The sequence below is a fragment of the Scyliorhinus torazame genome, chromosome 30 (genome assembly GCF_047496885.1).
Source record: "Scyliorhinus torazame isolate Kashiwa2021f chromosome 30, sScyTor2.1, whole genome shotgun sequence".
Lineage (NCBI taxonomy): Eukaryota > Metazoa > Chordata > Chondrichthyes > Carcharhiniformes > Scyliorhinidae > Scyliorhinus > Scyliorhinus torazame.
Genome location: NC_092736.1, coordinates 17,855,525 through 17,881,003, shown reverse-complemented (window position 1 = coordinate 17,881,003; position 25,479 = coordinate 17,855,525). Strand labels below are relative to the sequence as shown.

Genomic DNA, 25,479 nt, shown 5'->3' with positions numbered 1-25,479 from the left:
TCAGAAGCAAGTTGAAGAAAATTGGGCGAAGAATAGTCAGTTTTAGAATTCCTACACTGCAGGAGGAGGCCATTCGGCCCATCAAGTCCGCACCGTCCTTCCGAAAGAGCGCTCTACCTAGGCCCACTCCCCTGCCTCATCATGACACTCTGGGGCAATTTGGCATGGCCAATCCATCTAACCTGCTCATCTTTGGACTGTGGGAGGAAATCGGAGCACACGGAGGAGACCCACGCAGACACGGGGAGAACGTGCAAACTCCTCACAGACAGTCACTCAAGGCCGGAATCAAACTAAGGTCCCTGGCACTGAGAGGCAGCAGGGCTGACCACATGCAGGGTCCTGCATGTGATCCGAAATATCCTAAGTGAGGTCCTATGGTGATGTGGAGCCATGGGTCCTTTATGCATTCAAGAAATGCTGAGCAGAGACTCCGTAATAGAAGCTACATTTTGCGTCGAACATGTAAAATTACATCCCTACCTGCCATTTTTAAGATGGTGTTTGCTGCGTTTCTGGTGTTTCAAATGAGCTGCACGCTCTAACCTGGAAAACAGAAACAAAGAGAAAAAAAAGAACAGGCTTTTGAATATGGAGTGCAAGTCAGAATTCAAGCTGCTGTACAAAATTATATTATCCATCTTTAACAGCTCACATTCGTTAAACTAACATTCCCACTTAAACCTCAGTAATTTTACAATTGCCTACTCCCAAAATAGTCACAGAGAACAGGTCAGATTATTCTTCCGAGATCTCGTAAATGAACTGAGTGTGGTCCCCTCACCTGAAGATGGCATTCTAAACTCTTCCTCCCCCTCTTCTCCCCCCCCCCCCAACCACCGCTCGTCTATCTTCTTGCCATGTGCCAACACGTGCGTGTCCTGCTTTCTTTCTGGGTGGTGGCATTCCGGCAAAAACAGATGCCACTGCAAATCAACAAACCAACTTACTTCATAGAAAACTTCATTCATAGATTTGTCAATTATCTACCACACCTTGTTGGTGTGGAAAAACAAAAAGATCCAACGATACTCCAGACTATCTTCTGTCTAAGACAATAGTCTTAAAACAGTATTTTATAGCAGGGAAAGAGGCCCTTCAGCCCATCGCCTCCCTGCCGACCAAACACCAAACTATTCTAATCCCATTTTCCAGCACTTGATCCATAGCTTTGTGTGCAATGGCATTTCAAGTACTCATCTAAATACTTATTTAAAGTTGTGAGGGTTCCTACCTCTTACCACCTTTTCAGGCAGTGAGGTCTGGATTCCCACCACCTTCTGGGTGAAAAGGTTCCCCCTCACAGCTCCTGCCTGAAATCCACTCCCCCTGGTTATTGACCCCTCCCACTAAAGGAGAAAAGTACCTTCCTATCCACATTTAGCTATCCTGTTCTTGTGCCACTTATTTAGCAATCTTCTTCAGTCTTATAGCACCTCCTAAATACCCCAAAACCCAATTCAGGGGTCCTGCACATTTCCCTTTCCTTTCAGCTCACTTCTGGCTGCAATGCCACCTCAGACCTGCTCCCTCCCTAAACCTCTCTGCCTGCGTTCAGATTTCTTACTCTTCTGGCTTCTCCCACTTCCAAATAATTATTTTCCAAATGTTAATTATCATTAATACAAAAAGCAAATGAATCTGGTTAGTTTCAACCCCTTTGAATTGTGATCATCTGCGTTCAAGTGGAAAGATTTTCTGCTGAGGTGTCATAAATAAATGTATCCCGATTATCCTGCTTAGTGGATTACAGGGGTTGAGGCAAAGCAAGCTAACCTACCGTGCGTCTGCAACAATGGCCTAAATAAAAATATTTTATAACCCAACATCAAGCTCACCACCAGGTGAAACTTTTATTTATTTTTTTAAAAATTACTTTCACCTTGATTATGCAAATAAAAGGCTCTATTCGGGATTTATCCTGGAGTATTCCCTTAAAAAACTAATGTGCAATGCACAAAGTAAAAATTGGTTTGCATTTGTTTATAACAAATCCTCATTTCACATATACAAAGATAACATTAGGACCAACAGCAAACATGCAGGGATAAGCAAGGTGCATTATGACTGATCCCTCTATTAAAATAACTTCCATTTTTCAAGAAACCTTCCTGTCACGTAACATATCAGAGAGCCATGAACACTGGACCAGAAAGAGAGCAGTCAAGGGAGTTTGATTAAAAGCTCACAGCTAAAGACACACGTTTCAGGAAGCTTTTGAAGGTAAAGATGCAGGCTGAGGTCACAAAGGTTTAGGAAAAGAATTCAAAAGTCTATTTGCATGGTGGCTAAGTGGAGGATAATAAAAAATAACTCTCCAGTGCCTCATTTGATTGACGGTATGGAGACAACTCAAATGACAGAGGTAAAGATTTTCACCCCCTGGCCCATTCCTGACATCAATTTTGTTGTCCCTTGGAAAGGTACTCACTGATTTACGATTACATGAATATCATAGTTGAATTAAAGCATTAACAGCATGCTAGATGTCCTGGTTTCAGAAACAGCAAGTGGACATGCATTATATATGGGAGCTCTTGGGAGCTTCCATTAGCCAGCTTGACATTTCCTGTGCGCACCCTCCCTCACCCGCTCGTTTTGATAAGCCTGGCCATGTAAACTGGAGATTGACCTCACTTGGGCCAGTTTAGCTCAGTGGGCTAGACAGCTGGTTTGTAATGCAGAACAAGGCCAGCAGCGCGGGTTCAATTCCTGTACCGGCTTACCCGAACAGGCACCGGAACGTGGCGACTGGGGGCTTTTCACACAGTAATTTCATACTTGTGACAATAAAAGATTATTTTCATTTACTTGGCCAGAGATACTTGAGCAGCAGCGAATGAGTGTCACATTTGAAGCTCACTTCCACACCTTGTGACCAGCGACTAATCTTTTTTTAAATTTATCAAGAGCAGCCCACCTGGGCCAACTCCAACACCCTATCCCCATGACATTGCAACCCCAAACCTTCGGGACAATTTAGCGTGGCCAATTCACCCAACCTGCACATCCTCGGACCGCGGGAAGAAACCGGAGCATCCGGAGGAAACACACGCAGGCACGGGTGGATTGTGCAAACGCCACACAGACAGCCACCCAAATCCGGAACGGAACCTGGGTCTCCGGTGCCAGGAGGCAATAGCGCCAACCACTGTGACACCATGCCACCCAACCAATGACTAATCTGATGCAATAAACAAGCGGTTTCCAGGCTCGGACACACTGTTGACTTTCTCCCCAAGTTATCATCGGGCAATTGCGCAGCATTCTGGACAGGCCCCAGTTGCCTTATGTTATGGGCCAGGGTTTAAAGAACCCCAAAGTGTATCATGGCGTTCACCTGATCCACATCTTTTAATATTTTGTGGTATGGGGAGCACACGGCCCACTCTACAGGTGTGGTACAGCAGAAATGGAAAAGTATTTTTTAAAGCAAAACAATGTTTATTCTATGAACTCAAGTTAACCTTTTTAAAAACATAGTGAACAGCTTAGCAACCATTAATTCAAATACAACCCCCAAAGAATACAACACTAAGTAATCCTTAAGCTGTCCTTTTAACATCCATAAGACTTAAAAAAGAACTTTTAACAGAAGCACATCAGATTAGAGTCACTACTGAGAGTAGTTATTAGTTTTAAATCACCAAAGGATCAATTTACAGTTTTTAAGATTACAGAGAGAGAGACTAATACCCCTTCTGGCTGACTGCAGCTATCCAGCTCTAAAAACGAACTAAAACACACTCTGCAGCAAACAGCCTAAAATGAAAGTAAAAAGCTGACAGACAGCCCAGCTCTACCCACACTCTGACATCACTGATAAACACCCATTTCTTAAAGGTACTCTCACATGACACTTAACTTACGCTAACGTTCTCTTTTTGGCCAAGTTTCTTTTCTTCTCCCCTATTTAATATATTCAGCAACTAAACACTGTTAATGTTTTTTTTTTAATCCACAAGCTCTTCTACTTAATATTTAATGACTTCCGCTTGGTCTATAGCAACACGTATTTCTGTTTTGGTGGTGGGGTGAGGGGTAAAGAGGCTAGAACTTTAATCTCAATTAATTTCTTTTTCACAAGCAGGGTCAGGGGATTGTGGACAATACAAGGATGCAACAATACAAGGACGGATCGCTCAACACATCTTCAGACCAATTATGATTAAAGAAAGTACTGATCACTCAATAAAAGGGAATTGAATCAATGAAAGTAACTATTTCAAAATGATCGTGCAATCTAGCCTATGCTGTGTGGTCGTTTGTTACATATCAGATTGATAATTTTTGTTTTCAAATAATCTTACATTCTTCAGGAAAGAAGCAAAAGAAAAAGCAGACGGCAGGAGGATCGGCAAAACTGAAGTGTGCGTTAGTGTGGATCATACGTAGCTCAGTGTGAAAAAAGCTAGGGCAAGCATGAAAGCTTTTAAAAAATGGGAGACAGAAAATCTGGGCTTGTGTGGAAATTATGCTTTATGGAAATCCAGATGAGTACACTGGAGTAGCTCTCAAACTTAAGTCAGTGCTTCAAAAAACGTCCATCAAACAAAAGTTGCTGCCTCTAAAATGTACATCTGAAGTACATAAAAATATAGGTGGAGGGGTAGGCCGTAAGGCCCCCTTCAGCCAACTTCCAACATTCGATCTGATCACAGCTGATCCTCTGTATCAACTCCACTTTCCTACCTGCTCCCCACATCCCTTTAGTTCCTGAGATCTCCAAAAATCTGACCACCTTCATCTTAAGTATACTCGACGAGTATAGACTTATTCTCCTGAATTCTACATAACTGATCTTGAATATGCAGAAAAACACCAACGTTTAGGCATCACAGTTTTGATATTTAAGTTTTGAAGATTTATTTTAATTTTTTTTAAATTGCAAAGGAGGAAAAAAAAAAGTTCAAAAGTGCGTTCAGCTTTGCCGCAACTGGTGCAGCACTATAGCACAGTAGTTAGCTCTGTGGCTTCACAGCGCCAGGGTCCCAGGTTCAATTCCCGGCTGGGCTACTGTGTGCGGAGTCTGCACATTCTCCCTGTGTCTGCGTGGGATTCCTCCGGGTGCTACGGTTTCCTCCCACTAGTCCAGAAAGCCATGCGGTTAGGTAATTTGGACATTCTGAATTCTCCCTCTGTATATCCGCACAGGCGCCGGACGATGTGGCAACTAGGTAGGGGCTTTTCACAGTACCTTCATTGCAATGTAAGCCTACTTGTGACAATAAAGATTATTATTAACTTTGGATATATAACTGATGAAACTGAAAATTATTAGTCATTCTTCAATTTAGCACACTGTCTCTTCAATTATGGTAATGTTGCTTTAATACATACGTTTTGCTAATGAAAGGCCACTCTCAATGAATTAGCGGACCCAGAAACCCGACTGCATTCTTTGCCGAATCCTTGGCCCATTCACCTGGTAATTTTCATTTTTAATCCAAGATGCCAAAATACATTTCGATGAATGTAGGAATTTCAGATATATTGTATTGTGCATATCTGGTGCCGTAAGGGTTAAAAGCCTGGGTTAGTGTGTATGACCGCTGCAGTACGGTTTTTAAATATCCTAGCTAGGCTTTTTTGAGCCAGTGGTGCAATTAAAGCATCGCAAAAAGTTTGGGCTAATAGATTTTTATTTACATCAAGAGATTTCCTTGCGGAGCAGCTTAACTGGAGACATAGTGTTCAGCTAAGCAAGGTGACGTAGGAGGAGTCAGGAGTTGAAGCAGTCAGGTGTTGAGGTTCAGTTGTAATTTGTGGCTGAAAGACCGCAAGACACAGGAGCAGAATTAGGCCACTCAGTCCATCGACTCTGCTCCGCCATTCAATCATGGCTGATATTTTTCTAGTCCTCATTCTCCTGCCCTCTCAAGATGAGCTGAGAAGGTTTTATGAAGAAATACAGCCAGAGATTCTGCATTATTTTGACAGGGTGTCAAGTCGGTTTCTTTAAAGCTGTCTCAAAAGATCCCTCTTTCTCAGAGTGGGGCATTCAAAGATATTTCTGTACAGTAAGTATTCCTGAGTGCTGACGGTATTTAAAAGTGGATTGGAATCAGAGAAGTTACAGTGCAGAAGGAGGCCATTCGGTCCATCGAGTCTGCACCGGCCCTTGGAAATATAACCACATTTAAGCCCACACCTCCAACCTATCCCAGTAACCCCACTTCACCTTTTATTTGGACACCAAGGGCAATTTAGCACGGCCAATCCACCTAACCTGCACATCTTTGGACTGGAAACCGGAGCACCCGGAGGAAACCCACGCAGACACAGGGAGAACGTGCAGACTCCGCAGACAGCGACCCAAGCCGGGAATTGAACCTGGGACCCTGGAACTGTGAAGCAACCGTGCTAACCACTGTGCTACCATGCTGCCCCCCCCCCCCCACTGTGCTATCATGCTGTCCTCTCGGAAATGGTTTTATTTGAGTGGAAATAAAGATAGCAGTTAAGGGTTGTGTCACTACTGATTACAATTACCTCTTTAAAAAATGGTAATCTATTTGCCTGCGTGATGTTAAAGATATTTTAATAGTGTGTTAGAAATAATGTTTGTTTTGATTTATCATCTCCCTATTTGGTAAAAAAAAAAATCACTCCTGGAGCGAGGCATCCTTTTCACAGTCTTGCAAAATGAAAATAAATATTGGGGTTTCTGCCCAGTATCCTAGCCACTGTTGGGATCTGGTCCAAGAACATAATAACATGATGGTACTAGGACCACGCAAAGGCCTATCCTTGTTGTTTCTGCATTTTGAGAAAGCCCAGAATCAAAAGGCAAGCTTCCCCACCACGTCTCAGAATTAAACACAGCAAGTGCGGCCAAATCCCAGGTCTCCAAAGGTCCACAGTTTTAAAGATGGTTAGTGCCGTGCCAACTCTACAAAGTGCAAAAACCTCAACTGGATCAGTGCTTTTGTGGTTTAGTTGATCATCATCCATTGTGGAGAGGTTTCCTTGCTGAATAACCAGCAAAGAACATAAGAGCTAGGAGCAGAGGTGTGGTCTTTTGGCTCCTTGAGTCTGCTCCACCCATTTGGCAAGATCATGGCTGATTGGATTGTGGCCTACATCCACCCACCTGATTGCCTCCCATAACCCTAGACTCCACCGCTGATGAAGAACCTGCCTAATCCAGCCTTGAATGTATTCAGTGACCCAGCCTCCACTGCTCTCTGGTGAAGAGAACACCACAGACTTTCAGGCCTCTTTTAAAAAAAAAAAATTTGCACAGCTAGCAGACATAGAAACAAAGAGGGCGGCACAGTTGCTTCACAGCTCCAGGGTCCCATGTTCGATTTCCGGCTTGGATCACTGTGTAGAGTCAGCACTTTCTCCCCGTGTCTGCGTGGGTTTCCTCCGGGTTGTCCGGTTTCCTCCCACAAGTCCCGAAAGACGTGCTGTTAGGTGAATTGGACATTCTGAATTCTCCCTCAGTGTACCCGAATGTGGCGACTGGGGGATTTTCACAGTAACTTCATTGCAGTGTTAATGTCAGCCTACTTGCGACAATAAAGATAATAATTACAATAGAGGCCGCAAATATAAAATGAAGTTGGATAGGGTAGACATCGAGAAGATGATGCCATTTGCGGGAGTATCCAAATATAGGGGCAACTATCACTTGCTAAGATTCTGGTAACAAATTCAGGAGAAACATTTTTACTCGCAGGAATGTGACACTCAAGGCAAGGAGCAGTTGAGGAGAATAGTACTGGTGCGATAAGAGGATGCTAGGGAAAAGGAATAAAAGGATATGCTAAGAGGATTAGAGTTTTGTACGGAACATGAACGCCAGCATAGGCCTGTTGAGCCAAATGCCTGGTTCAATGCTGCAAATTCCACATCATGTGGATAATTGTTGATCGAGGAGAAAGTAGTGCAGAGTGCGCAGATGGTTTTCATATTAAATTGTCAGCTGCAAAGGAAGGAGACTGCGGCAAGTGGAAAGCTCAGGTGGCAGAGCTACAGGTAGTAAAAATATACTTGCAATGCAGCTGCCAACTGAATTGAAGCGAGAGGAGGGAACTTTGAGAAAACAGTAGCAGACCTTGCGCAATTTTGCAAAAAGAAATCACACCATCAAATATGGAAGCCCACCGGTGGTGCGGTCAGGCATTTGGGCACACATCATGGGACGAAGCACCATAACAATACTGACCGAAGGAAAAAGGTCAAGGTCCACTAATTCTGGTCCCATCTTTACCGGTTATTATGACCACAAATTTGGAAGTTCAAACTAATTTCTTCAGTACTTGTGTGCCAGCTGTGTCTCAGCTGGTAGCGCTTGCGCCTCATGAAAGAATAATCTAGGCTGACACTCCAGTGCAGTACTGAGGGACTGCTGCACTCATCAAACCAAGGCCCAGTCTTTCTGCTGGCCATAAAAGATACCGTTACGTTATTTCAAACACGGGCAGAGCAGCCTGGTGCCCTAGTCAATATTTATCCCTCAATCAACGTTGGCAAAAAAAAAATTGAATCATTATATCGTTGTTGCTGTGTGCAAGTTGGTTGCCCTGTCCCTACATAGAAGGTTGAGTACTCTTCAAAAGTACTCCATGGCTGTGAAGCACTTTGAGACGTTTTTGGTCATGAAAGGCATGATATAAATGCCCCCCCCCACCCGCCCCAATCCATCAATCTTTGTTTTGGATAAATGCAACAATTGAGCATCCTCAGCACGGGGCAGAGAATTCCACAAAGAAAAAGGCTGATAGTCTCGGGTTGCTTGATGTTCACTGTTCTGAACTGGTCAAAAAATGTTGCCGCAAAGTCCAAATCATGTGGAATCAATGTTGAATAATCTTATTCACGGCAAGGAAGTTGACGGTTAATTATTGCCCATTCGCCTACCAGACCCTGCCTGTTGGTACTGCGTCGTGCTACCTGAATTTATATTGTTTGGGAATAAACTGTGCTAGTAGACGCATGATCCTTGCAGATAACAGATGGTTAACAACAGGATGCAGCCAGGATGTGTGTAATTGGACCCCATCACATTGGTTATAATTATAGGGCTGGTAGTCAGGTTTGAGACCTCTCGGGAATCCACAGCCCCGTGACGAAGGTAAAGTCTGATCACCCAGAGCCTGCAGAGAACCAAGTTACGCGAATGTTTGTCAGTTAATGAAACACTGAAGAGAAGCTCCACTGCAAGACCCAAATTACAATTTGTTGCTGAATCCTTTGTGCCCAAATCAAACACAAGTTATTCCTATCGGTCAAGTGACCCTCTGCTGCAGCATGAACTAAGTGACAGCATCCACTTATGGGCATCAACTGACTGCCGCAGTGTGCTGACGAAAAAGCTCATGATTCACTCCACCATATGCATTTGATCAAAATCGGCAGTGCTGCGTAACAGGTAACTTGGCCTGGCCCGGCCCTCCCATTCCACTCCTAGGTTGCCCAATGAGTTCAGCTTCACAAATAGAAAGCAACCCAGGATGACAGGAGAATGTACTTTCAGAATTCAGCCAATAACTTCCACCCTTGTACGTCTATCACGACTTACATTAAAATGTCACCACTGTGTCCTTTTCTTCTCCTTTTATCGTCCCTGGTGTGCCAGCCTCTAGTTCCTTTGGTCCTGCAACATTTTAAAATGCAAAAAAGGTTTCAAGTTCTTTCCCAGTGTGGCTGCAAATATAGCAAGTATGGTTCCAAGGGAATAATTCACTGCGTTCTGTGTACACAATCCATGGCTCTCAAACTGATTAGCTGCAATTTCCACAATGCTAATTAAAAGAGACCGTGCCAAGATTTTCCATTGTCCCAGAAAGCTAGCCGAGACACAAGCACACACTCTTGTTAGAGGAGTCAGCTGTGCAGTCAGCCAAAATATCAATAGTTTTCACAATTGGTTTCTTTTGAGGTGTTTGCTTGCAATGACTGCAGTGAGCAAAACCACTCCCTGCTGGTGACATTTCAGTGACAAAAAAAACTCAAAGCACTTCCTCTCATGATACCAATCGAATCAAATTTATATAGAATACACGAAATCCTTGCCCAGCGCAACACTCTCTTATCGCACGGTGTTGACAAAACCTCAATTGTTACAAGACAACATATTCTCTGACTCATTGTGAGCAACACCACTGGTTATCGAATCAAAATAACGGGGCAGCCATTATAAGCAACAAGCACTAGATTCTCAAAATATTAGGCTGCATTAAAATTGCCATGTCAGTCATTTGTAGATGTGGTTGCTCTCCAGTGTTGACCGATATTCTACGTGTGAATTGGAGCAACAGTGGGATTTATTTTCCACTTTCTAGAATCACAATACAAGCTCAAATGGTATCTGATCTTGCTTTCAGCAAGAAATCTGTGCCTGCTGAGGACTATTAAGAGATGTCTATTTCTGGTTAGATTTCAAATAGAAGTAGGACATTTAGGGCCTGTGGTAGAGTTTGGTATCCATAATAAATATGAACATTTCTTACATAGGAACAGAAGTAGGTCATTCAGCCCCTCGAGCCTGTCCCACCATTCAATGAGATCATGGCTGATCTGGGACCTAACTCCATATACCTGCCTTTGGCCCATATCCCTTAATATCTTTGATTAACAACATTTTTTCTATCTCAGATTTAAAATTAACAACTGTTCTATCTTCAACTGGTGTTTGTGGGAGAGATCCAAACCTCTACCATCCTTCAAGTGAAGAAGTGCTTCTTAACATCTCTCCTCTGGCCCACCTTTTTGACTAGTTTTAAAAGTTCCAACCAGTGGAAAGTTTATCTTTATCTACCCGGTCTTTTCCTGTTGATATGATCTTGAAGACTTTGATCAGATCACCCCTTAACCTTCTAAATTCCAGCAATAAGAGGCCTAATTTGTGTAATTTCTCCTTGTAATTTAAAACACATGTTGCACTCCCTCCAAGGCCAATATATCCTTCGTAAGGTGTGGTGCCCAGAACTGCTCACAGTGACTCCAAGTGGGATCGAACTAGGGTTTTATACAGCTGCAGCATAACTTTGGTGTCTTTATGCTCCAATCCTTTACAGCATTCCACAGCCTTTGCAATTATTTTCTGCACTTGTTTGTGGCATTTTAAAGATCTATGTATCTGAACCCAAAGCTTCTTTGGGAACTGGAGCACCCGGAGGAAGCCCATGCAGACACGGGGAGAACGTGTAGACTCCACACTGACAGTGTCCCAAGCCAGGAATCGAACTTGTGACCCTGGAGCTGTGAAGCAACAGTGCTAACCACTGTGCTACCCAGGTCCATACATCCTTCACAAGGTGTGGTGCACAAAGCTCCTCACAGTTATGCTAGGTATGACTAAACTAGGGCTTTGTACAGCTAAATCAGGACTTATAGCTCGGGCTCCAATGCTCTTGCATTTCACGAATCTTCTTGATTATTTTGAAGGCAACATTAGAATTCTTACAGCGCAGTAGGCCATTCAACATGTTAAGAGTCTCTGCAGGTCCCTGCAAGAGCAATTCACCGAGTGCCGCTCTCTCACCAGGTCTACCATAGTCCTGCAAATGTTTCATTTTCAGATACTGCTCCAATTCTCTTTTATAAGCCACAAATGAATCAACACCACAATCTGGCTGTGCATTCCAGATCCGAACCACTCAACTGCTTAAAAGGGTTTTTCCTCGTGTTGTGGCTCTTGATCCTTCCAATGGGAAGTTTCTCCCAATCTGTTCTGTCCTGGGATCGAAGTGGGTCCTCAGCGCCATGAGGCAGCAGTGCTAACCACTGTGCCGCCCAGTGTTTTGTAAGGTTTATAACTTCCCTGCTTTCATAATCTATGCTCCAATTTTGTCCATATCCTAAATGCTTTTTCGCCCCCCCAAACTCCAATCTCAACCTGCCCTACCACCTTCATCGAGTTGTGCAGATATACTCCGAGATAATTAGAATCATAGAAAAGTTACAGAGCAGCACAGAAGGAGGCTATTTGGCCCACCTTGTCCATGTCAGCCCGAGGACACCCAGATGCCCTTTCTAATTCCACCTTCCTGCACCCAGCCCATAGCCCAGTAGCTTAGAGCACAAGGTGCAGATCCAGGTACCTTTTAAAAGAGTTTAGGATCTCTGCCTCCACCACCAACACGGGCAGCGAATTCTGGACTCCCACTACCCTCGGCGTAAAAAAGTTCTTCCTCATGTCCCCTCTACACCTTCTGCCGGATGTGGAATCTATGTCCCTTGGTTGTAGAATTCTCCACCAAGGGAAACAATTTTATCCTGTCCACTTCATCTCGTCCCCTCATAATTTTGTACACCTCTGCCCCTTTAGAATTGTACTTGTTTTGCATTGCCTCCCTCCTCCCCCACATTCGTCCTACCAAAATAAATCACTTCGCACTTGTTTGGATTGAATTTCCCAATTGTCAGCTCATTCCACCATTTATGTCCTTTTGAAGTTTAACACTGCCCTCATAGCCGACAATAATTCCAATTACTCAAAACAGCGACATCTGGTCCATCAAGCTTCCCAACACCTTAAATGAGGAGACAGAGTGGCTGCAGAGAAGCAAAGAAAAGGCAGCAAAACCTGCCCCGTCCGGATCCCACTACCTTGCCCCTGTGAAAATCAGCACGTTGATTTTGGCCTGTTGAGAGACAAAGACCCATGACAGAAACACACAGCCCTGAATAGACGTCATTCCGCATTGAAGGGCAGCCAATTATGACGTACACCCTTATATACCTTTTCATGACATTTTTACTTGTCTCTAAACCTAGACCTCCAATATTGTCAGCTTTTCCAACAGTTAAAAAATACCTACGGTGGTGGCGCAGTGGTTAACACTACTACCTCACAGCGCCAGGGACCCAGGTTCAATTCCAGCCTTGGGTAACTGTCTGTGTGGAGTTTGCACATTCTCCCAGTGTCTGCGTGGGTTTCCTCCGGGTGCTCCGGTTTCCTGCCACAGTCCCAAACTGTGCAGGTTAGGTGGATTGGCCGTGGTAAATTGCCCCAAGAGTCAATAGGTGTGCAGGTTAGGTGGGGCTTTGAGGATAGGGAAAGGGAGTGGGCCTTGGTAGGGTGCTCTTTCAGAGGGTCAGTGCAGACCCGATAGTCCAAATGGCCTCTTTCTGCACTGTAGGAATTCTATGGTTCTATTCTGTGGTAACCCGTGGGCAGCACAAGTGGCTAGCACTGTGGCTTCACAGCACCAGGGTCTCAGGTTTGATTCCCCACTGGGTCACTGTCTGTGCAGAGTCTGCACGTTCTCCCCGAGTCTGCATGAATTTCCTCCGGATGCTCCGGTTTCCTCCCAGTCCAAAGACGTGCAGGTTAGATGGATTGGCCATGAAAAATTGTCCTTAGTGGCCAAAAAGGTTAGGCGGGGTTATTGGGTTACGGGGATAGGGTGGAATGGGCAGACTTGATGGGCCTCCTTCTACACTGTATGTTCCACTCTTTGGCAGACCGCCAGAAAGCCACTCTTCAAACAAACAAAGTTGCTCTAACAGGCAACAGCCCCTCTCATTTTTCTCCCAGATCCTTGGCATCAATCACCAGTGTCTTAGATCAAAATTAAGTAGTTCAAAATTTAGTCCTCCCAAGTACCACCACAAAAATCACAATTCCAATATTTCTGATCGCTTAATGAAATAATTAGCTTCTAAACACATTCCAGCTCTCCTCAATCGTGGAAGCTTTTTCGAAATAATAAGATATTGTTGAAATTCTCGAACTGAGTTTGTAAACCCATCTGCTAACTCCTCAACAAAAAACATGAAATAGAAGCAAAACGGTTTAGGCATCGGAAACACTCAGCCAATCAGACAGACTCCATGGAGAGGAGAGTTCCTTCTGAAATTATAGAGTGGTAGAAGGTTGATGGCTCAGAAAGAGGCCGTTTGGCCAAGAAACTCGGCCTAACCCCACTTTCTTGCAGTTGATCCATAGCCCTGCAAGTTAGGGTGCTGGAGATGCACATCCAGACACCTTAAAATGAGTGGAGGGTTTCTGCCTGTACTACTTGCAGGCAGTTAGACCGATTCCAACCCTCTGGATGAAAGCCTGCTCCTAGTCGCCCCTCTGACCCTTCCACCAATCATTTAAAATCCATGCCCCTTCTTCACTGACCTCTCGGCTAAGGTAAATAGGCCCTTCCCATATCCGCTCCATCCAGGCACCTCACAATTTTGTTCAACTCAATCACATCTCCCCTCAGCCTACCCTGTTCCAAGGAGAACAACCCTATCCTGGGCAGCACAGTGGTTAGCACAGCACAGTTGCTTCACAGATCCAGGGCCCCAGGTTCGATTCCCAGCTTGGGTCACTGTCTGTGCGGAGTCTACACGGTCTCCCTGTGTTTGTGTGGGTTTCCTCCGGGTGCACTGGAGTTTCCTCCCACAGTCCAAAGATGTGCAGGTTAGGTGGATTGGCTGTGCTAAATTGCCCTTAGTGTCCAAAAATGGTTAGGTGGGGTTACAGGGATAGGGTGGAGATGTGGGGATAGGGTGGAGCTATGGGCTTGGGTAGGGTGCTCTTTCCAAGGGCCGGTGCAGACTAGATGGGCCGAATAGCCCCCTTCTGCACTGTAAACACTGTGATTCTGTGATCCTCTCCAATCTACCCTCACAGCTGCAGTTTTCCAGTCCTGGCAACATCCTCAGAAATCTCCTTGGTGTCCTATCTAGTGCATTTACACCCTTTCTGCAATGAGGGGACCAGAACAGCACAGTTTCCAATTTGTGCCGAAATAATGTTTTAGAGATTTCCAGCATAACCTCCCTGCTCTTGTATTCTATGACTCGGCCAGCAAACGATACGCCTTTAAGAACATAAGAAGCAGGAACAGGAGTAGGCCATCTGGCCCTTCGAGCATGCTCCGCCATTCAATGGGATCATGGCTGTAACCACTTATCAACCTGTCCTGCTACTTTTGGGGATCTGCGGAAATTCACTTCAAAAGGTCTCGCACTCCCTCTACACTTCCGGTATTCTCTCATTTATTGTGTATTTGCTTTCCATGTTTAACTTCCCCGAATGCATCACCTCACACCTCTCCGGGTGGAATTCCATTTGCCAGTTTTCTGCCCAGCTGACCTGTCCACTGATAATCTTCCTGCAGGCTACAGCTATCCTCCCCATTATCAACCACACGGCCGATTTTTGTGCCATCTGCAGACGTCTTGATTATCCCCCTTACATTTACACCCAAATTATTCACATGTACCACAGAAAACAGGGCACCGAGTATGGAGCCATTCAGACAAACACGTGGCTAAACAGCTGGTGTAGGAGGGAGGGTTTCTGTTTTCTGGACCACTGGGAGCTCTTCCGGGGCAGGTGTGACCTGTATAAGATGGACGGGTTGCATCTAAACCGGAGAGGCATAAATATCCTGGCCGCGAGGTTTGCTAGTGTCACACGGGAGGGTTTAAACTAGTATGGCAGGGGGGTGGGTACGGGAGCAATAGGTCAGAAGGTGAGAGCATTGAGGGAGAACTAGGGAATAGGGACAGTGTGGCTCTGAGGCAGAGCAGACGGGGAAAAGTTGCTGAACACAGCGGGTCTGGTGGCCTGAAGTGCATATGTTTTAATGCAAGGAGCATTACGGGTAAGGCAGATGAACTTAGAGCTTGGATTACTACTTGGAACTATGATGTTATTGCCATTACAGAGACCTGGTTGAGGGAAGGGCAGGATTGGCAGCTAAACGTTCCAGGATTTAGATGTTTCAGGCGGGATAGAGGGGGATGTAAAAGGGGAGGCGGAGTTGCGCTACTTGTTCGGGAGAATATCACAGCTATACTGCGAGAGGACACCTCAGAGGGCAGTGAGGCTATATGGGTAGAGATCAGGAATAAGAAGGGTGCAGTCACAATGTTGGGGGTATACTACAGGCCTCCCAACAGCCAGCGGGAGATAGAGGAGCAGATAGGTAGACAGATTTTGGAAAAGAGTAAAAACAACAGGGTTGTGGTGATGGGAGACTTCAACTTCCCCAATATTGACTGGGACTCACTTAGTGCCAGGGGCTTAGACGGGGCGGAGTTTGTAAGGAGCATCCAGGAGGGCTTCTTGAAACAATATGTAAACAGTCCAACTAGGGAAGGGGCAGTACTGGACCTGGTATTGGGGAATGAGCCCGGCCAGGTGGTAGATGTTTCAGTAGGGGAGCATTTCGGTAACAGTGACCACAATTCAGTAAGTTTTAAAGTACTGGTGGACAAGGATAAGAGTGGTCCGAGGATGAATGTGCTAAATTGGGGGAAGGCTAATTATAACAATATTAGGCGGGAACTGAAGAACATAGATTGGGGGCGGATGTTTGAGGGCAAATCAACATCTGACATGTGGGAGGCTTTCAAGTGTCCTGTGAGGAAGAAAGATAAATACGGCAATTTTCGGGAACCTTGGATGACGAGTGATATTGTAGGCCTCGTCAAAAAGAAAAAGGAGGCATTTGTCAGGGCTAAAAGGCTGGGAACAGACGAAGCCTGTGTGGCATATAAGGAAAGTAGGAAGGAACTTAAGCAAGGAGTCAGGAGGGCTAGAAGGGGTCATGAAAAGTCATTGGCAAATAGGGTTAAGGAAAATCCCAAGGCTTTTTACACGTACATAAAAAGCAAGAGGGTAGCCAGGGAAAGGGTTGGCCCACTGAAGGATAGGCAAGGGAATCTATGTGTGGAGCCAGAGGAAATGGGCGAGGTACTAAATGAATACTTTGCATCAGTATTCACCAAAGAGAAGGAATTGGTAGATGTTGAGTCTGGAGAAGGGGGTGTAGATAGCCTGGGTCACATTGTCATCCAAAAAGACGAGGTGTTGGGTGTCTTAAAAAATATTAAGGTAGATAAGTCCCCAGGGCCTGATGGGATCTACCCCAGAATACTGAAGGAGGCTGGAGAGGAAATTGCTGAGGCCTTGACAGAAATCTTTGGATCCTCGCTGTCTTCAGGGGATGTCCCGGAGGACTGGAGAATAGCCAATGTTGTTCCTCTGTTTAAGAAGGGTAGCAAGGATAATCCCGGGAACTACAGGCCGGTGAGCCTTACTTCAGTGGTAGGGAAATTACTGGAGAGAATTCTTCGAGACAGGATCTACTCCCATTTGGAAGCAAATGGACGTATTAGTGAGAGGCAGCATGGTTTTGTGAAGGGGAGGTCGTGTCTCACTAACTTGATAGAGTTTTTCGAGGAGGTCACTAAGATGATTGATGCAGGTAGGGCAGTAGATGTTGTCTATATGGACTTCAGTAAGGCCTTTGACAAGGTCCCTCATGGCAGACTAGTACAAAAGGTGAAGTCACACGGGATCAGGGGTGAACTGGCAAGGTGGATACAGAACTGGCTAGGCCATAGAAGGCAGAGGGTAGCAATGGAGGGATGCTTTTCTAATTGGAGGGCTGTGACCAGTGGTGTTCCACAGGGATCAGTGCTGGGACCTTTGCTCTTTGTAGTATATATAAATGATTTGGAGGAAAATGTAACTGGTCTGATTAGTAAGTTTGCAGACGACACAAAGGTTGGTGGAATTGCGGATAGCGATGAGGACTGTCTGAGGATACAGCAGGATTTAGATTGTCTGGAGACTTGGGCGGAGAGATGGCAGATGGAGTTTAATCCGGACAAATGTGAGGTAATGCATTTTGGAAGGGCTAATGCAGGTAGGGAATATACAGTGAATGGTAGAACCCTCAAGAGTATTGAAAGTCAAAGAGATCTAGGAGTACAGGTCCACAGGTCATTGAAAGGGGCAACACAGGTGGAGAAGGTAGTCAAGAAGGCATACGGCATGCTTGCCTTCATTGGCCGGGGCATTGAGTATAAGAATTGGCAAGTCATGTTGCAGCTGTATAGAACCTTAGTTAGGCCACACTTGGAGTATAGTGTTCAATTCTGGTCGCCACACTACCAGAAGGATGTGGAGGCTTTAGAGAGGGTGCAGAAGAGATTTACCCGAATGTTGCCTGGTATGGAGGGCATAAGCTATGAGGAGCGATTGAATAAACTCGGTTTGTTCTCACTGGAACGAAGGAGGTTGAGGGGCGACCTGATAGAGGTATACAAAATTATGAGGGGCATAGACAGAGTGGATAGTCAGAGGCTTTTCCCCAGGGTAGAGGGGTCAATTACTAGGGGGCATAGGTTTAAGGTGAGAGGGGCAAGGTTTAGAGTAGATGTACGAGGCAAGTTTTTTTACACAGAGGGTAGTGGGTGCCTGGAACTCACTACCGGAGGAGGTAGTGGAAGCAGGGACGATAGGGACATTTAAGGGGCATCTTGACAAATATATGAATAGGATGGGAATAGAAGGATACGGACCCAGGAAGTGTAGAAGATTGTAGTTTAGTTGGGCAGTATGGTCGGCACGGGCTTGGAGGGCCGAAGGGCCTGTTCCTGTGCTGTACATTTCTTTGTTCTTTGTTCTTTGAAACAACCTTCCAGTCGCAAAAAATACCCTTCAAAATTACTCTTTGTCTACTGCCACTGAACCAATTGTGTATCCAGCCTGCTACATTCCCCTGGATCCGATGGGATTTTAATTTTTTTAAACCTAAGGAATATGGGAGCAGGGGTCGGCAATTCAGCCCATTGAGCTTGCTCCGCCGTCCAATACGATCATGGCCAATCACGCACTTCGATGATGCCCCCCCCCCCGCCCATAACCCTTGAAGTCATTGGTATTGAGAAACCTGTCAATCTCTGCTTTAAGCATGCTGAATGGCTGAGCTCTCTGGACGCAGAATTCCCAAGATTCCGAAGTAAAAAGAATTCTCATCTCGGTCCCAAGTGGATTACCCCTTATTTTGAAATTGTGTCCCCTAGCTCGGGACTCCTCAACCAGGGGGAACATCTTACCTGCATCGACCCTGTCTATCTATCGCTTTTAAGTATTTTACAGGGTTTAATCAGATTACCTCTCATTCTTCGAAACACTAGAGAATACAGGCTCGGTTTCCCCAATCTCTCTTCATAGGACAGTCCCGCCATTCCCTGAACAAGTCTGGTGAACTGTTGTTAATACTCCCTCCAAGAATATCCTTCCTAACTGTACACAGTACTCCACATTATATTCCATCTGCCATGTTCTTGCCCACTCACCAAGTCTGTCCAAATCCTCACAAGTCTGCCATGCAAAAGTAATCCTTGTATCTCTCTCTACAGAGGCTGCCTGATCTGCTGAGCCCTTCCAGCAATTTGCTTTTTGTTAAGAAAAAGAAAACCTCAAATAAATATTTTGAGAGAGCTGGAAAACATCAAGGTAAACAGAGAGGGGTGAATCTCAAAACTACATGCAAACCAATCAACTGGTTGAGATGACACAATGCAACATGAAGGTAAAAGCTTCAATGTACAAGCACTTTATTAAAAAAAAAAGATGTATATTTGGATATACATCCAAATATATTTGTATATATAAGTAGCTAAATATACATCTGTGTATATAAACTTATGTTCAAGTGCAAACATATACAAATATGCATATTTAAGTACAAATATACAAATATGTGTATATCTGTACTCCTACCAAATAGCATAAGCAGCAAGCAACAGCCAGATTGAAGCGATTCCACAACTAATGAATCACATTACACTCTGCAGCCCTGTCACATCCAGTTGTGAATGCAGGTGGACAATTAAACAACCCACTGGAGAAGGAGACTCTGCAAATATCTCCATCCTCATTGATGGGAAAGCCCAGCATATCAGTGCAAAAGACACGGCTGAATCATTTGCAACAATCTTCAGCCAGAAGTGCCAAGTGGTTGATCCACCTTGGCCTCCTCCGGACGTCCTCAGCATCACAGAAGCCAATTCAATTCACTCCACGTGACATCAAAAAAACAGCGAAAGGCACTGGATACTGCAAAGTCTATGGACCCTGACAATTATCTGGCAATAGCACTGAAAAACTTGTGCTCCAGAACTAGCTGCACCCCTAACCAGCTGTTCCTGCAAAGCTACAACACTGGCATCTACCCAGCAAAGTGGAAAATTGCCCAGGTATGTCCTGCGCACAAAAAGCAGAACAAATATCTCCCCTCTTTTATCTCAATTATCAGCAATTGGTGGAAAGGGTCATCAACAGTGTTATGTAGCCGAATTTGCTGAGCAATAATGTGCTCCGTGACGCTCAGTTTAGGTCTGCCAGAGCCACTCAGCTCCTGGCCACATTGCAGCCTTAGTTCAGCCTTAGTGCAAACAAGGACAAAACAGCCGAGTTCCAGAGGAGAGGGGAGTAGGACTGCCTTTGACATCAAGGCAGCATTTGACCACCCTTGACACCAAGGAGCCTGAGCAAAACTGGAGGCAATGGGAATCAGAGAAAACCCTCCGCTGGCTGGAGGCATACCTAAGAAAGATGGTTGTGGTTGTTGGAGGTCAATCATCTCAGTTCCTGGACATTAATACAAGAATTCCTCGGGGTAATGTCCGAGGTCAACTATCCTCAGCTACTTCATCAATATGTCATCATAGAATTTACAGTGCAGAAGGAGGCCATTCGGCCCATCGAGTCTGCACCGGCTCATGGAAAGAGCACCCTACCCAAGGTCAACACCTCCACCCTATCCCCATAACCCAGTAACCCCACCCAACACCAAGGGCAATTTTGGACACTAAGGGCAATTTAGCATGGCCAATCCACCTAACCTGCACATCTTTGGACTGTGGGAGGAAACCGGAGCACCCGGAGGAAACCCACGCAGACACGGGGAGGACGTGCAGACTCCGCACAGACAGTGACCCAAGCCGGAATCGAACCTGGGACCCTGGAGCTGTGAAGCAATTGTGCTATCCACAATTCTACCGTGCTGCCACCCTGGGCTAGTGCGCAGTCAATTCAGCCAACTAGAAATCGGAGTCGCAACACAAGCGAAATTCAATGTTATTTTAAAATACCCGAGGACCTTGGCTGATCCCAATAAGCTGCAGTCACCAGGTTTGTAATTTTAACACAAATAACCTTTTATTATTTAACAGTAATAATAATTAACAAAAATGTAATGACAACCTAATACCCCTTTCCCAACCCCCCCTTTCCAACGTGCCACACTCTTTGGTGGGCAGCACGGTAGCACAAGTGGATAGCACACTGTGGCTTCACAGGGTCAGGGTCCCAGGTTCGATTCCCCGCTAGGTCACTGTTTGTGCGGAGTCTGCACGTTCTCTCCGGGTCTTTGTGGGTTTCGGGTCTTTGTGGGTTTCCTCCTGGTGCCCTTGTTTCCTCCCACAGTCCAAAGATGTGCAGGTTAGGTGGATTGGCCATGATAAATTGCCCTTAGTGACCAAAAAGGTTAGATGGGGTTATTGGGTTACGGGGATAGGGTGGAAGTGAGGGCTTGAGTGAGTCGGTGCAGACTCTGTGGGACGAATGGCCTCCTTCTGCACTGTATGTTCTATGTTCCAAGTACATAGACACACACACACAAACACAGAGGGAAAGGGTGGTTGAGTGGTAAAGAAAATAATGATAAATAAAAGGATAAAGGATCTCAACAGTATTAGGACGGCTTCCAGTTAAAGTCTTTCAGGAGTCAAAAGCTTTTATTTTGATCCTTCTTCCTTCTAGCTTTGAGATAGTTCTCTCTGTCTACTTTCTTTGTAGATTCAAGATAATTTCAAATATATAGCAAATATGTGCCCAAGTATTCACTGGTTTTAGAACAATAAAGCAGTTCTTTACTTCAGCAACAAGAAAGAGTTTGTTCTTCTTTCAAGGGCTAATCACTTCTGCCCAGCTCTCTCAGGAGCTTCACGCAGGAACCAATCACTGACTGTTGTCAGGCAGAACACTGTCCCTGGCCAACCCACCGGTTGCTAGCCAGCCAATTGAGCCAACTTCATCCAAAGTTGGTTCTCGTTTTCTCCTCTCCAAAATACAAAACCTGGAACACACTGTCCTGACTAGCAGGCTGCTTCAGCTGGAGTCCACTGCTTAAAGGCACACTGGTCCACAAACTAAAAATAATAAAATAAAACAAAAGAAATGGGAACAAAGAGAAATCAAAATGAAGGACACTCACAAATGATCTTCCTTCCATCACAAGAAGTGGGGATGTTTGCACAATGCACCATTAACAACTTCACAGATACCCTGAGGCAGTCCATGTCCAAATGCAGCAAGACCTAGACAATATCTAGGCTTGGGCTGGCAAGTGGAAAGTAACATTCACACCATACAAGTCAAGGAAATTATCATTTCCAACAAAAGAGAATCTAACCATCAACATTCAATGGCATTACCACTGTTGAATCCCCCACGATCAACATCCTGAGGGTTACCATTGACCAGAAACTAAACTGTACTAGCTATATAAATTCAAGAGCCGGTCAGAGGCTGGGAATCCTGTAGCGTGTAACTCACCTCCTGTATCCCCAAAGCCTGTCCATTATTTAGAAGGCACAAGTCAGAAGTGTTCTAGAATACTCTCCACTTGCCTGGATGAGTGCAGCTCCAATATGCACAAGAAGCTCAACACCATCCGGGATGCAGCAGCCCACATGATTGGCCCTCCATTCACCGACCCACAGTAGCAACAGAGTGTACCATCTGCAAGATGCGCTGCAGGAACTCACCGAGGCTCCTTAAGGCAACACCTTCCTAAGCAAAGACCACGAACATCTGAAAGGAGGAGGGCAGCTGGCATGCGGGGAACAGAACCACGTGGAAGTTCCCCTCACAGCCATTCACTATGCTGACTTGGGGAAAAAAGTCACCATTCCTTCACCTGGTAGATCAAAATCCTGCAACTCCCTCCCTAACAGTGGGTGCTCCCTACGTGGACTGCAGCGGTTCAAGAAGGCAGCACAGTGGTTAGCACTGTTGTTTCACAGCTCCAGGGTTCCAGGTTTGATTCCCGGCTTGGGACATTGTCTGTGCGGAGTCTGCGTCGGTTTCCTCCGAGTGCCCCGGTTTGCCCCCAAAGTCCAAAGATGTGCAGGTTAGGTGGATTGGCCATGCTAAATTGCCCCTTAGTGTCAAAAAAGGTTGGGTGGGGTTACTGGGTTATGGGGATAGGGTGGAGGTGTGGCCTTCAGTAGGGTGCTCTTTCCAAGAGCCAGTGCAGACTCGATGGGCCTAATGGCCTCCTTCTGCACTGTAAATTCTATGATTCGCAATGCCACCTTGTCAAGGGCAATTAGGGAGGGGCAACAAATGCTGGCTTAGCCAGTGACACCCACATCCCACGAATAAAAAGAATTAAATACAAATGCACCAACATATAAATGTATAATATACACATATAATTGTCTATTAAGTAAAAATATGTATATTTAATGTGCAGACATAAATATGTATATTTAAGTACACATTATATACATATTTATGCATACATAAAACACACGCAACTTCAACCATCTAGGTTCAATCCCTGCAATGTCAAGCATGCAAGGGTGCATTATTCCCCAAGTGAATCTATGCACAAGGTGAATATTGTATTAATCTGCAATGATTTGGGGAGATTCCCTCTCTGCTGCCTGTTTCAGGCTGGCTAAATGCAAACGTTTTAACCTTTCGTGCCAATACGGTTTGCATTTTTATTGATGCAAGGTTGTTCTCCCTGTGCATTGCAGCTGCACTGCATTGGATGTTGGATTCTTCTCCTCTCCCTGCATAAACCCAGTCCCCCTGCTGCAGTGCCGGCGCCCGGGCCTAGCCGAGCCGGGCCTGTCCTTACCGTCCAGTTGTGGCCGTGTCTCTCCCTCAAGCCTGCGCGCCTGGAAGTGTGTTTATTGCATTCTACCCTCTTTATTGCCCCTTTTCCACCCACTCCTCCCCTCCCCGGTAAAGGGGTTCTGTGACGGGCGGCTCGCTCTTTTCACCTTCCTCCCGGCAGCCGGCAGTTACCAACTCGCTCCCGACCGTTAGACTGGGCCCGGCCCCCCTGAATGGCTGGAGCTCCCGCTCGCTGTCACTCAGACCGGTCGCCAGTGGCAACGCCCCACCCCCCCCGCCTCCTCAGTCGGCTCGACCCCAGAACCAGCTCCTTGTCACTCAGACCGGTCGTCAGTGGCAACGCCCCGCCCCGCACTCAGCTCGCCCCCAGCACCAGCTGGGGCCGGTCGCCAGTCCAGTGGAAAAGCCCCGCCCCCTCAGTCAGCTTGTCCCCAGATCCTGCCACTCAGACTGGTCGCCGGTGGCAACGCTCCGCCCCCTCAGTCAACTCGCCCGTCCCAGCAGCAACGCCATGTCGCTCAAACCGGTCGCCAGTGGTAACGGCCCGCCCTCTCGCTACAGGCATGCTGTGCTGAGCAAATGTCCTTCAAACAGAAACACCAGTCTGAGTGTTGACTGCAAAGAGACATGTTGTCGAAGCTTTCCATCTTGCACTCACCAGGATAATTCGCAATCATAAACAGAACAACAATTTGTACTTCACATGAAGAAAGTGCTGGCCGGTTGGAAGCAGACTCTGATTGAACAAAGATCATAGAACATACAGTGCAGAAGGAGGCCATTCGGCCCATCGGGTCTGCACTGACCCACTTAAGCCTTCACTTTCACCCTATCCCCGTAACCCAATAATCCCTCCTAACCTTTTTGGTCACTAAGGGCAATTTAGCATGGCCGATCCACCTAACCTTCACGTCTTTGGGATGTGGGAGGAAACCGGAGCATCCGGAGGAAATCTACACAGACACGGGGAGAACGTGCAGACTTCGCACAGACAGTGACCCAGTGGGGAATCGAACCTGGGACCCTGGTGCCGTGAAGCCACAGTGCTATCCACTTGTGCTGCCTGGAAGGTAGAGGTTCCACCTGGGATATCCCCAGATGTGTCCTAGAGCGGGCACAATTAATGGAGAAAAAATAGAGCACCATGCAAACTTGATCACTAAAATAATGTTATGGGCCAGGGTTTAGAGAACCCCAAAGTGTATCATGGAGTTCACCTGACCCACAACTTTTACTAGATTGTGGTGGGAGCACACAACCTACTCTACAGGTGTGGTACAGCAGAAATGGAAAAGTATTTTTTAAAGCAAAACAATGTTTATTCTCTGAACTCAAGTTAACCTTTTTAAAACATACAGTGAACATCTTAGCAACCATTCATTAAAATACAACCCCCAAAGACTACAACACTAAGTAAACCTTTAAGCTTTCCTTTTTAACATCCATACGACTTAAAAATAAAACCTTTAACAGAAGCACATCAGGTTAAAGTCACTACTGAAAACATTTATAATTCTGAATTCACCAAATGACCAAGAGCTAGACTTTTCATGGCAGAGAGAACAGCAGTACACCTGCTTGGTCTGGCTTCAGCTCCAACACTGAAAACAAAACTAAAACACACCCTGCAGCCGGCTCAAAAATGAAAGTAAAAAGCTGACAGACAGCCCGGCAGTCTGACATCACTGCAGTAGTAAACACCCATTTCTGAAAGGTACTCTCACATGACAATAACAACAATTTAACTCTCCACCCAGCCAACTCCAACAGAATCGCAGAATTAGAGTCATGGAACTTTACAGCACAAAAAGAGGCCATTCGGCCCATCGTGTCTGTGCCGGCCATTA

The 25,479-nt window shown here is 45.6% G+C and overlaps 1 protein-coding gene across 3 annotated transcripts in view; it reads right to left on the bottom strand.

The window, feature by feature from the left end:
• Positions 1 to 23,856, bottom strand: part of scamp5a (secretory carrier membrane protein 5a) — a 75,273-nt gene extending 51,417 nt beyond the window's left edge. Inside the window, exons 1-3 of one of the 3 annotated variants that reach the window (XM_072492899.1) lie at positions 23,634 to 23,855; positions 9,530 to 9,604; positions 484 to 546 (exon numbers count right to left, since the gene is read on the bottom strand). In XM_072492899.1, coding sequence (XP_072349000.1) covers positions 484 to 490 — 7 coding nt within the window. In that variant the 5' untranslated portion in view covers positions 491 to 546; positions 9,530 to 9,604; positions 23,634 to 23,855. Of the gene's footprint in view, positions 1 to 483; positions 547 to 9,529; positions 9,605 to 23,633 lie in introns of all 3 variants that reach the window. The other 2 variants (XM_072492900.1, XM_072492901.1) reach the window with 2 other exon arrangements.
• Between the last annotated feature and the right edge of the window lie 1,623 nt (positions 23,857 to 25,479).